This window comes from Ruditapes philippinarum, unplaced genomic scaffold (assembly GCF_026571515.1).
Source record: "Ruditapes philippinarum isolate M1 unplaced genomic scaffold, ASM2657151v2 ctg2535_1_1_1_1, whole genome shotgun sequence".
In the NCBI taxonomy this organism is placed as follows: Eukaryota; Metazoa; Mollusca; class Bivalvia; order Venerida; family Veneridae; genus Ruditapes; species Ruditapes philippinarum.
The window spans coordinates 392,666-406,939 of record NW_026858958.1 but is presented as its reverse complement, the minus strand read 5'-3'; the positions used below and the strand labels follow the sequence as shown (position 1 = coordinate 406,939).

The 14,274-nt window shown below is 32.3% G+C and overlaps 1 protein-coding gene across 1 annotated transcript; it reads left to right on the top strand.

Moving 5' to 3' along the window:
* The first annotated feature begins 6,004 nt into the window (after positions 1-6,004).
* LOC132754788 (dual serine/threonine and tyrosine protein kinase-like) lies at positions 6,005-9,330 on the top strand. The gene is made up of 3 exons (XM_060745503.1): positions 6,005-6,160; positions 6,313-6,448; positions 6,642-9,330. Exons 1-3 carry the CDS (start codon positions 6,090-6,092, stop codon positions 7,053-7,055), a joined length of 621 nt encoding a protein of 206 aa, XP_060601486.1. The 5' UTR covers positions 6,005-6,089; the 3' UTR covers positions 7,056-9,330.
* Positions 9,331-14,274: the final 4,944 nt, after the last annotated feature.

Here is a 14,274-nt window from a genome sequence, read left to right as displayed (position 1 = left end):
ATCAACATGAAACTAGGTAAATAAATTTCAACAGGAAGATGAGCAGTGCACAAGAACCCTAACTCTGCTTTGCCCGGTTTTTTGAATTATCTCCCTTTTTAGAAAAATCTTATCCGGGACATAACTGTAAAACTATAAAAGATATCAACTTGAATATTTGTCGGAAAATAGATTTCAATGGGTAGATGTGCAGTGTTGCAACCACTATTGAAATAAAACCACTATTGAAATAAATTATTTCAATAGTGGTTGCAAATTATTTCTCATAATAAGCTTCATAACCCACCACTATTGAAGTAATTTATTTCAATAGTGGTCGTAATAAACTTCATCATCAACCACTATTGAAATAATTTATTTCAATAGTGGTCGTAATAAATTCATCACTAACCACTATTGAAATAATTTCTTTCAATAGTGGTCGTAATAAAATTGATCACTAACCACTATTGAAACAATTTATCTTAATAGTGATGTTTATAATTACATGTATCCTTAATTGATTTATTTTAATATACAGGGGGTTTGAATTGAAGTTCCGGTAATTTCCAATGTGTTAATTCTTGTACAAATAATTTACGATTTTCATATTATATATCAATAGAAAGAAAAAGGTAAAGAAAAGAATATGAAAACAATTCTATACATCATTCTACGATATTTTTTTTATTTCTGCACAACAGTAAAAAAATCCGAAAAGAGGTACGTTAAATTCATAGTCTCGGTTATAATTACTGTAAAGTATAAGACTTTAATACCTTTTATTTGCATTTTAATTTGCGTGAATTGGTTGTATATTTTTGCACACCCGTGAAAATTGTAACATTATACCATATTTCCTTTTAGTCTTGATTATTAATACCGTAAAATATGCAAGTATAATACCCACTTTTTATATATGATATTGTTCGTTAGATAAAGTGTTTCTTGCGTTACAATAGTAATAACAAATTAATATTTCTAAAAAGTTCATTCTCGTCTACAATAAAAAAAATGAAACATTAGTCTTTAAAAGTGTCTGTAAAGTGACTCTTAAAATGAAATGCATCCCCAACTACTATTGATATAATTACTTCGATAGTAGTTGTATTTCAATAGAGGTTGCAAAGTGATTCTTCAAATGAAATAATCCCCAACCACTATTGAAATAATTTATTTCAATAGTGGTTTTATTTCAATAGTGGTTGCAAAGTGATTTTTCTAATGAAATGCATTCCCAACCATTATTGAAATAATTTATTTCAATAGTGGTTTTATTTCAATAGTGGTTGCAGCAACAAGTGTTGCAACAGTGCAGTGCACAAGAACCAAAACTTTTTTTGCTTAATTTTGGAGTTATTGCTCTTTGTTAATTTTAACATTTTGATCTTTGTCCGGAACATAACTCTAAAACTATAAGAGAGAAATTAACATGAATCATTGTATGTAGATGAATCTCATTGAGTAGAAGTGCAGTGCAAAAAAACCCATAACTCTGTTAAGTTATCTCCCCTTTTAGTAAAACATTGTCCAGGACATAGCTGTAAAACTATAAGAGATATCAACATGGGTAGATGTGCAGTGCACAAGATTCATAACTCTGCCTTGCCTATTTTTGGAGAAATTGCCTTGTGTTTATTTTTAATTTTTGAACTTTGTCTGGGACATTACTCTAAAATCATAAGAGATATCAACACGAAACTTTGTTGTTAGATAGATCTCATTGAGTAAAAGTGCAGTACAAAAAGCATAACTCTGTTTTGCACATTGTGTGAATTATCTTCCCTTTTTAAAAATTATTGTCTGGGAAATAACTCTAAAACAACAATAGATATCAACATGAAACTTTGTAGGTAGGAAGATCTCAATGGATAAATGTGCAGTGCACAAGAACTTTAACTCCGCCTTGCCAAATTTTATAGTTATTGCCCTTTGTTCATTTTTAGCTCACCTGACCACGAAGTGGTCAAGGTGAGGTATAGTGATGGGGCTATGTCCGGCGTCCGTCGTCGTGCGTCGTTAACAGTCTAGCAGTCACAGTTTTGATTGGATCGTCATCAAACTTTGTCAGAATGTTTGTCTCAATGAAATACAGATCGAGTACGAAGATGGGTTATCTCGCGTCAAAAACTAGGTCACAGGAGCTAAAAATAGAAAAATCTTGTTAACACTCTAGAGGCTGCAGTTTTCATCCAAATATTCTGGAAATTTGTCAGAAAGGTTGTTTTATCGATATCTAGGTCAAGTTCGAAGATGGGTCATCTCCGGTCAAAAACTAGGTCACAGGAGCTAAAAATAGAAAAAGCTTGTTAACACTCTAATAATTGGGTTGTTAACAGTCTAGCAGTCACAGTTTTGATTGGATCATCATCAAACTTTGTCAGAATGTTTGTCTCAATGAAATACAGATCGAGTTCGAAGACGGGTTATCTCGGGTTAAAAACTAGGTCACAAGAGCTAAAAATAGAAAAAGCTTGTTAACACTCTAGAGGCTGCAGTTTTCATCCAAATATTCTGGATTTTGTCAGAAAGGTTGTTTTAATGATATCTAGGTCAAGTTCGAAGATGGGTCATCTCCGGTCAAAAACTAGGTCACAGGAGCTAAGAAAAGAAAAAGCTTGTTAACACTCTAGTGGCTGCAGTTTTCATCCAAATATTCTTGAAATTTGTCAGGAAGGTTGTTTTGATGATATCTAGGTCAAGTTCGAAGATTGGTCATCTCCGGTCAAAAACTAGGTCACAGGAGCTAAAAATAGAAAAAGCATCTTAACACTAGTGGCTGCAGTTTTCATCCAAATATTCTGGAAATTTGTCAGGAAAGTTGTTTTGATGATTTCTAGGTCAAGTTCGAAGATAGGTCATGTCCGGTCAAAAACTTGGTCACAGGAGCTAAAAATAGAAAAATCTTGTTAACACTCTAGGGGCTGCAGTTTTCATCAAAATATTTTTGAAATTTGTCAGGAAGGTTGTTTTGATGATTTTTAGGTCAAGTTCGAAGATGGGTTACCTCCGGTCAAAAACTAGGTCACAGGAGCTAAAAATAGAAAAAGCTTGTTAACACTCTAGCGGCTGCAGTTTTCATCCAAATATTCTTGAAATTTGCCAGGAAGGTTGTTTTGATGATTTCTAGGTCAAGTTCGAAGATGGGTTATCTCCGGTCAAAAACTAGGTCACAGGAGCTAAGAATAGAAAAAGCTCGTTAACACTCTAGTGGCTGCAGTATTGGTTCAGATATTCTGGAAATTTGTCAGGAAGGTTGTTTTGATGATTTCTAGGTCAAGTTCGAAGATGGGTCATCTCCGGTCAAAAACTAGGTCACAGGAGCTTAAAATAGAAAAAGATTGTTTACACTCTAGTGGCTGCAGTTTTCATTCAAATATTCTGGGAATTTGTCAAGAATGTTGTTTTGATGTTTTCTGGGTCAAGTGCTAAGATTAGTCATGTCCGGTCAAAAACTAGGTCAAAGGAGCTGAAAATAGAAAAATCTTTTTAACACTCTAGTGGCTGCAGTTTTGATCCAAATTTCCTGGAAATTGGTCAGGAAGGTTGTTTTGATGATTTCTAGGTCAAGTTTGAATATGGGTCGTGTCCGGTCAAAAATTAGGTCACATTGCCCAAATATGAAAAAAATCTTTATAACACACTAGAGGTCACATGTTTGACTCGGTCGCATCAGACTTGGTCATGATGCTTGTTTAAGACATTGCTTGGATGCGGTTGTGTCAGGTGAGCGATCCAGGGCCATCATGGCCCTCTTGTTACGTTTTGAACTTTGTCCGGGACATACTTCAAAAACCATAAGATGTATCAACAAGAAACTTTGTAAGTTGATAGATCATATTGATTAGAAGTGCAGTGTAAAGAACAGTTCCTCTGCCTTACCTTGTTTTGGAATTATTGCACTTTGAACAGTTTCCAGGGACATTACTCTGAAACTACAAGAGGTGTACTTTCCTATGTCCAAAACCTATTCGGGGAGCATCACCCGGCTCAAACCGGGCTCTTGTTCCATCTAGTATTACATGACTGTACATGACAATATCGCCATGACAATATAGCGACCTGTGATCGGGATCGCACGGAATCCTGGATCGTATCAAACTTAAAGGGAAACGAATTTACTGCTTTGGCTCTGATATTTGTAGTAATTTTTGGCAAATATCAAAAATCAAATATTCAAATATATAATATATAAACACGTTTATATGATTACCAATATATCGATTTAAACTTTAGATTGAAATTATGACCAGGGCCTACACATTTACTAAAATGGATATACGGGCCAGGCGTACCGGATTCTAGGATTTTTCCGGACCAGTGTTTTGACACGTGACCTATCTTCTCCTATTTATATTGTAACGTACTCGATTATGCAAGGAAGACACACATTATATTGGCGCTTTTCCAAACACCCTTTCTTAAATTAAGATGTCATTAATAAAAGATTTACATATACAACTTAACTAGATCATTATAAACTGTTTATTTGAAATTTTATTTCATTTTGTTCTCATTTTACCATCTGGAGTCCAGTGGATTTAAAATCATTCTTGTTACCTTAGTGTTGCCTGATTTGTTTTCATACTCCATAACATTTCTTATGATTACTTATTATGTATTTTTTGTATATTGAATGTTTAGGAACTGAGCTGATTTTATGGTAGATATAAGATATTTGATTTAATTGTATTCCCTTCTTTGCTCCCTAATAGCTGTGAACTCACCCAATAGCCCGAACATGCATGTTGCCATTACAAAACTACTATTAATTAGAGCTATTGGGGGCCTAACTAAAATCATATATTTAATAGGAGCACCTTTATATCTAAGTGACACGACACTTTAATAATAAACGCTTCAACACATATACATTCTGAAACAAAATGACATTTATTATTTACCTCTTTCAGGTGGCAGAGGCATCGGCTCAATCGAGATTGACGGACTTAAAGGGATTCATATTGCGATTATAGCAGCAACTGCTCCAATATGGATCCCTATTGGGCTTGTTGCAATTGCCATAATTTTCTCTGTTGATCCTGTTGGATTAGGGTACCTTGTAGTGGAAAGTTTTAAGAAGACTTTCGAAAGAAAAGAATACCGAAAGAATAAGGCAAAATTTATGAAAAAATGGACACATAGTCTCCATAAAGTTTTACATAAAATCGAAAATATATCTTACCTGATTGATCGGATATACCTAGAAAGTATGCTGTATCGAATAGACTATTTGTTTTCCACTTTTTTACCAAAACAAATGAAAGCCGATAGAGCTCAACTGCTTAGCATTGTGAACGACAAAAGAATTGCTGACCAAATTATTGATCTATTTCAACCAAAGGCAATAAAAGTGAAGCCCATTGTCAAATCGCTGCGCTTATTTGATTTGAGATATTTAGCTGATGATGTCATTGATATATCAAAGATTCAACACTACAGACAAATTGGGGGTGGGGTTTTTGATGTTTATAGAGCGACATGGCAACAGGGTGACGGAAACGATAAAGAGGTCGCTTTAAAAAATTTTAAAAACCATGACATGTACTTACAGCTATGTGAGGTTACGTGTTCAAGGTATTAATATTTTATATTTTATTAAATGTTTTATATGGATGACTATAGTTGCAAGTAAAGACCGTTTAATATTGTGTATGCTTTTTCTTGTGCATTATTCGGCAGCGTTAATTAAGTCGTATTATAAGGGTATTGCAGATAGTAAGCAGTTTGGCACACATTCCGCAGATGTTTTGTTATCATATTGTCTATCAGATTCACGTCCTTTATTGTACCTTAGATATTGTTTAAAAGTCCATAGCTGTTTCATTGAATATATAGATTAAAATGCACAGCGACTTATCAGTTATAGGTGTCATTCAAAAGTAGTAGTAATATAGTCAACCAAAGCACAATTGATTTTTTCTTTTAATTATCATCTTAAACATTTTCAAGTTATCAGAAATGTAAGACACAGTTTTGAACTTTTTAAAGTTAAGGCACGACAATATAGTTTAATTTTACGGCGTGATCTCTGCTGACGTCAACGATATCAAGGTCGAATCGGCTTATCTGGAAATGAAATTGGTTTACCCTTATATGATGATCGGCTGATGCTCGTGCAGGAGCTGTGTGATCAGAGTTTAGAGTCTTTGGTTTTTGGAACGAAAGACAAGCAGTGTGGGTATGTTTGTAATTAAATAACATACATAGTACAAGATTAAACATTAACTATAACTTAATTATACGATAACGTACATGAGAAGTGCTTAATACTTCATTCATGATTTTAACAGATATTGATACGGTAATGCTATTTCCTTATATTTATTGAAGGTCATTTTCCAATGCATTGCGACGGGGAGAAACGCATGAGTTTTTCTTCAATATGTGCTCATCGATATGTGAGGGTCTATGTTACATGCATAGTATAGGGTACTTACACAGGGATTTGAAACTCTCAAATGTTCTGGTAAGACATATTAATATACTTATGAATTTATTACTAGAGTAAAGTTCATTTCCAACTTCTCTATGTTATACATTTCTGCTTCAAGATTTTGAGTCCTATCTGAAAATAAATAAAGTGATGGGTTAAATTATAAATTCGTTGTGATCAGAAACGGCTTTTGTGTAATGGCGTAATTTTACATATTTCAATACAGGTTATAAATGGTGTTGGAAAACTGAGCGACTTGGGATTTGCCAGAGCAGAAGCTGTCATTACTGGAACAGCAGTTGGTACTTTGTCGCATATGGCACCAGAACTTCTAGAGGAAAAAGTGTATAGTTTCAGCTCAGATGTGTATAGTTTGGGTATTCTCACATGGGAACTTTGGTATGGTACTCGGTCTTATTCAGATGCAGATTTTGCTGGTTACGGTGTTGCCCAATTTATCGATGCAGAAAAGCGTGGGGAGAGGCCAAAATTTGATAAGGAACATACAATGATGGACGAATTGATCAATTTGGTTGAACAATGCAGGGGTCATGATCCGAAACAACGTCCAACCGTGCAACAAGTAGGCACAATCCTGCGAAGTATCGATGAAAAATATCGGAGAGATATTTCCAGATAGTTACTAAATTACTGGACCCTGTATATTTAGTTTACTCAAAGCTGAAAGAAAAGTATACTTGTAGATAGAATATATATACTATATAGTTTTATATTGACACCAAATGACCTAGATCATTGCGTTTAAAATTTAAGAGAACCAATAAATAGACAGGTGTAGATAGCCTATCAATTTGACACTAAACGATTTTTAGATAAGGTACATATTACCGGTTCCTTTGTTAATTAGTATTTTGGAGATAACATGCATATTTTTATGATTTTGATTTGTTAATGAGCAAGAAATCATTATTTTAGAATAAAATTAGGTAAAATAGGTATGATAATTATGTAAAATTGTTCGGAAAACAGAAAAATGACGATGTAGAGAGTTGAAAGCAAAATAATAACTTCTTTTATATTCATATATCTGTTTTAAAAGATAAGGGGTATTTCAGTTAGGAATGGTTCACTGCAACAATCGAATTCTTTTTTCTAACATGTTTGTGATAATTACAATTTGACAAACCATAATTAGACTTAAGATGAATACTTTTTCTTAAATATGTGCTCATCGATATGTGGTGCTCTATGTTACATGCATAGTACAGGCTACTTACATGCTCACAGAGTTATAAAACTCTACAAATGTTCTGGTATGACATATTAAAATATTTATGAATATATAACTAAATGTATACTCATGCAAGTTAGTTCTTGTTTATATCATAACATTGCATGGCATAATCTTTATTTGCATGAACATTCACATGTATAACAAATATACATTCATTTACAAAGGACATAAACGTATTACAATAAGTGTACACTGTTCACGGAAAAATCAAACAAATGACGATTTAATTGACTTACCTCTTCCGATGGATGTTATCATAATATGCGTGATGTGATGTAATGTTAAATTTAACGAAGCACTCTTTCTTTTGGAATGCATAGTATAATCATTTTCATAAATTGATTAGTTCTCTAAGACTTTAAGATTTTGCATGTCATCAGTTATTATTTTTTAAGGTAATTTATGCTAAATTCAAAGCCTCTATTATGAAAAGTATTCATTTTCAGTGGAGTTGGGCAGTGTGCATGATGTGTGATTTCAAACCTACCGGTAGCCAATTTTTTGTAGTACTCTGTATATTTTTTGTACCATATAATTATGGTTTTCTTGTTCATTTCTTTTTTAATTCTTTAATGCAGAACTATTTGAAATGTTTATTTAGGTACCTATTAGTGTTAATAATAAAAAGTAGGGTACTTGTACAACTTTAGATGTTCATATGAATGGTAAACATCCCTTACACTTTGCACAAATTGTCAGAATTGTTTCAAGATAAATATTATATTTATATATTAGGATGACCCATCGATAGATTACAAATGTTACTCAGTCTGATATTCTAAACATTTTCTTTCAGATATGCATTTCTCTTCATTTCAAACTACGATTGTTTCTTACCGCCCTAAAGAATAAACATGAAATAAGTAAAATTGTTCATTAACTGATGTGTTGTTCTATTTAACTAATAAAAAATTTGAATTTAATCATCAATACTTTTTAAACAAAATAGTAATTTAAATAATTATGCTTTTGTTTATATGTATGTCAATAATATGATAAAGTTTAATAATGTCAACTTTTAAATGTCTTTTTAAATTGTAACAATTTCTGCTACACATCTTAAAACCTTAATAGTAGACCATCTATGGCAATGTAATTTTTAGATTTAAGACAGTTTACAGTTACTATTACAGTTTGTGAAAATACAGAGCCTTCGATATCTCTAAATTATAAAAAGCTTGCACCAGCGACTGTCTTTTTTATGTCCCATTCCCTATCTGAAAGCTAGTGGCGGCCGGCGAATAGACATTTTGTGATACTGGCAATACTGGTTTCTGCTTCCCATGTTCGCGCAACAGTGTCAATGTTTTGTTGGTGTTCATTTACATTTGTGAAAATAGGCTATTTTGTGAATGAAGATTTGAAAGACTAGTATTGTTTGAAGAACTTTGATCACTTATTTTCTAGAACATACTGTTGCAAAGCATTATGCAGTTTGTTCCATTTGCTTGTTTTGATTTTGTGACAATTGTTTGTATAGATTTGGAAGGGATGCCCTGACATAATTTTTTGTGCCCGGTATCCCGTTCTTCTAACTTTGTTTATTGATGGAGTAGTGCCTATACAATGTCAAAAAATTATTACATGTAATATCAATGAGTGAAAGAAATTGTAAACGCTAGTATGTATGACTATACAATAAAATGTGTTTCAAGTTTTATATCGTTTTGTTGTTTCCGAAATAATACCATATAAACTCTACGAGCACATTTTCTGGAGGTTTCAATGGAAAGTCGATTTGATTTCGTTGCGGATTAACTATGATACTGATACAGTCGGGATGATTTATTTTACAATAATATCTCACAGGACGCTGGATAAAGTAACAAAGTGGCCAGATCCTCGCATGCCATAGGCATTTAAGACCAAGCAGCGAATTCTGCTTGTATATAAAATCTATAAAATCTACGAATTTCAGTAACAAGTTCCATTGTTTCGAAACTCATTGTGTTATTAGTCTGACATCTTTGCAAATAAAGTCATTCAAAAGCTTGGAGGTTTCCCTGTACGACAATATCGTGCACATTTCCTAAGAATTCACCCAGTTGATAACGACAACATGTGATACAAGCAACGACGAACAAAGCAATTCACTTACAGTTTGTGTACAGTATAACATTGATCATATTTTGTATTCAGTTCAGTGTTCATTGCACTACTTGTCTCTACTAAGAAAGGCGCAGTGAATTCCCGCTACTGACAGAAATATAAATACCTTAACTTGTATCTCTATGCGTTTTAAACCTAAAGAAAATCAACCAATCAAAATATGTACATAATTATTTTAAAAAATCATACATATTACCAATAAATCGATTAGATAAAATTATTTTATATTATTGTTTCTTTTTGAATATTTTCAAAACTTTACCATTATTTCTTATTATGATTTCGTGCGCAATAGCTGACTATCGATATTGTTTAAACAATCTAGTTAAGACTTATTCCATTCAATAGTAAGAGTACGTTTAACTTCCTGAAGAAGTAAAACTAAAGGAACATTCAAGTAGAGTTGGATTTCAATCTCAAAAGTGGCCTGGATACCAAAACTAACAAGATACGTCGAAAACAATTTTAATGCTATTTACATATCTTCAACATATCCAAAAAATAACCTGAAAGAATTCGAGTATTAAGTTCTGGGCGATTGTTAATAAAGTCAAAAAAAATCTATCGGCCAGTTTGATGCTTTACTTCTTAGGAGAAAACGAATGTTACGAAAAGAATATTCACCATTTTTGTTGAAGAAAAACGGACACAGTTACAACTTGTACATATTTCCGTTAATGAGACTGTTCAATGAAAGATAATGATGTTGATGACGACGACAACGAAGAGATGTTGTTGTTGTTGTTGATGATGATGATGATGATGCTAATGATGAATTTAAGCGCTACTAATTGAACTTTCTTGTGATTATACATATATTGCAGAAACAACCGGGTCATTCACATTTTGTCCTTCAATGGTTAAAGTAATTAAATTGCCAGATCCTTTCATAACATAGCTGTTTAAGACCGCGCGGCAAATTCTTCTATTACAATACACAAACTACGAATTTCAGACAAAAAAATCCATTTTTCGTAGACCATATTGTGTGCTTTCGGTTGGTCTGACGTATTTACAGATTAAGATATGTATAGCTTACCTTTACGACAATTTCGGGCACATTTCCGAAAAAAGAAACCCACATACACACAAAAACCCAACATTTTACGGTATCAACCATGAGTTACCCGGTTGCTGCCAGCAGGTTAAACGCGTATTAAATTAAAACTTTTCTTTACAAACCGAAAAATAAATTACGTAGCTGCTTTTAATAGTATTTCAGATTTCATTTTATGGCTTTGTAAGTTGTCCTCTAAAATTGTACTTGCATCTTGGGCATCTGTTATGCCGGCTCGCCACGGCGAGCCGGTATTACGTTAGGATTTTACTGAGAAACAACCTAAAACTCCGAATCCATCCAAAAATTTTATCGAAGCTTGGCTTCCAGCTTTCTAAAAAATGTATCTGTCAGGGCTGGAATCCAAAATTATTTAGCCAATCAAATTTAATCTTACATAGCGTCAAAAAACCATCAATTTTCACGCCATTTTTAAAAAGCAGCAAGTATTGCTTTGAGCGCAAAGATATAATGATGATTAAAATGTTTGTTTTCATGAATTCTTTTCAATAAATCATATTTACACCGACTTTTGATTTAGCGATTTCACCTGTTTTCTCTGTAGTAAGGTTTGTTTGGTTAATTAACATAAGTGTACATCTGGTTCTGTGCATTTTTTCTTTTTCTTTTTTTCCGATCATTTTATCCTTTCCGGTATCTAGGCTGGGGGGAAATCCGTGGATCCGGGACGCCGGGGATCCGGGATAGTATTAGATATATAGGGAAAAGGAATAAACTATATTTGTGTTGATTATTGTCGTAATGAAAGGCGATTAAACAATAACTTTTTATTTTTTATTGTATGTAAGGAATGATAAATTAATTTAACTTAAGATTTAAGTATATTTAGAGCTATTTATTAACAAACTTAAATATTTGTCATGTGGTATTGCCTTCTTAACTACTTTAAAATTTTGTTCATGTATCTACATCATATCCATTTGTTTAAAGTGTTTCACATACCAAGATGAAGTGGACATAATTTTTATTAAAATGCTTAGGGAAAGTATGTTTAAGTCTTTTTGATATAAACTTCAATGCCTCCAGCTTTAATATTGAATATGTACCAATGCCAAATCAAATGTTAATCATGCCCCATGAATCTAAATTCGCTCACATGCAAGAGAGTTCTTCAGTAATATACTGTATAGGACTTGTGTCTGTCACTCATTCCAATACTAAATAACATATTACAACTTAACTTCGTATAAAGAGACATCTTTATGAATTCTACCTATCTAACATTTTTTTGGTCAACAGGCCATATAGTAAATGTGCATAGACATAGGGACTTCATTCTATCTGTTTATATGCATCTTCATATATACTCATATTGAATTTCCTCTTTGTTAAACTGAGAGAACTGGCTTCCATAACTTTATATGTCACTTCGCTGAAGTCTCTTCAGCTAACAGAACTGTCATTTTTACATTTAAACACACCCCTGGAAAAAAATTACGAAGCGAGTCGCTACTAGCTTTTTTAAAAGCTAACCTTGAAGACATAATACTATGGAAATGAATCATATTTCCCCACACCCGGATGTTAAATAAATATACCTGTTACATATACTATGCAAAAAGTACACCACCTGGCGTCTAAAGTCACGTGTTGAATTTTAGTTTCCGGTATATTTATGGGTAATCAACGAGATATTCCGGATTATCATATTGTCATAGTGCATTGATCAACGTTTTTTAATACATGTTATATAGAGAAATGTATGCATGAATAGCTTTCATGGAGTAAGGTACATCTGGATTATTGATGATAACGACTTAGACAAAGCTAATAAAATTGAAGCAATAACACAACAAGAGGTGAATCAATCGACGACGAGCAAGGTTAACATATTCATTTACAGTATGTATACAGCATTGATCATATTATTTTCTCAATTCAGTGTTCATTGCACTACTATTCTCTGCTTAAATAGGCATATTCATTTCTCACGACTATAAACAAAGTAAGTAACAATATAAATAACTGTACTATAAATTTAAACAAAAATGATATCAAGATAAATAGCGTATTAAAAAAAAACTTCATGCATAATCAAACAAAATCGAAAAGACATGTTTTATATAAAACACTCTCAATTTGGTAGGCTAATTTGACATTCGTTAATTAAATATCAGATTACTGTTCGTCAATTATAACACTTTTAATAGTCACATTTTAACACTAGATAATAATGCGCAAAAAAATTACCTGTAACAAAGAAATCACTATTTTGTCATGGTTTTAGACAGAACTATCGTTATACAATTTATTACGGGTATTGAAATTGTGGACATTTTGACGTAGCTTGTCGGTGGTATACGAGTTGAAAGTAAATCATCTTGGCCCATTTTATTGTCAAATTACATTTATATGTTTCTTCTATAAACAATACAATCAATGTCATTTGTGGGACTATTTTTGTTCAAAAATGTAAACATGAACTATATTCTCATGTATAACATGAATAAATTTGTTAAAGAATTTTAAACGTGAAATTATGACTTATCATCTAAAAATTTGTTTGCAATACTTGATTTTATTTTGGTTTTCGATAAGATATACAAATTGTCAAGTTTCTAATTTTAGCAAATCAGCTAGACCACAGTTTTTCAAATACTGCAACTAGTTTGACATTTTCAAAGACGGATTAAATCGTATCTGTAAAGAAAGCGATATCTAAAAACGACTAAGGATTTTCACGACGTGTATATAACAGAAGATATGGCAATGGACTTGCGCTCCAGAAGATGTTGATTCTTTAAGTTTAGAAGATGCGTCAGACTGGTTGGATGAAAAGAGTATCTCATTTGAACTTTTAGAGACACACGGAGAGGTTTTTAGATCTGATAAAGGCAACACTCGCTTAATGCTGACTCTAACACCGCGAGAGAAACATTATGAATGTAAGTTTAGTGTAACAGTAACTTAAACACCACATAAATCTTTTGAATGTATAGATTTAAGGTACGAGATATAAAATGAAATGAAAATTGCAGACTTGAAATAGGTCGAAATATGTTTAAATTTCCAAATGTCACATTAAATTTTGTTTTAGAAATTTTTTTATTTTTTTTTTCAAAACTTTTGAGTAAAACAACAACAACAAGAGGTTAACATTTTCTTATTCACTTTATAAAACTTAAAAGTCGCCAAATTATCAACTTAAATTTAAGCTAGAATTCAAAGCATTTTTTTTTTTAGATAAGAACAATTCAAAAATTTTTATGTTATTAGGTTTAGAATCCCTACTTGGAAATTTTCCCTGTTATTTTCGTCCAGGGTTTGAGACATTCATAAAGTTTAATACAGGGATTAATTAAAAAATAAAAATTTTGAAAAATAACTTTTTTTTAAAAAATGTAAAAATACAATTCGGGTTTTAGAGTCAAATTTTTTAAATAACAAAACAAATATTGAAAAAAATTTAAAATTTTA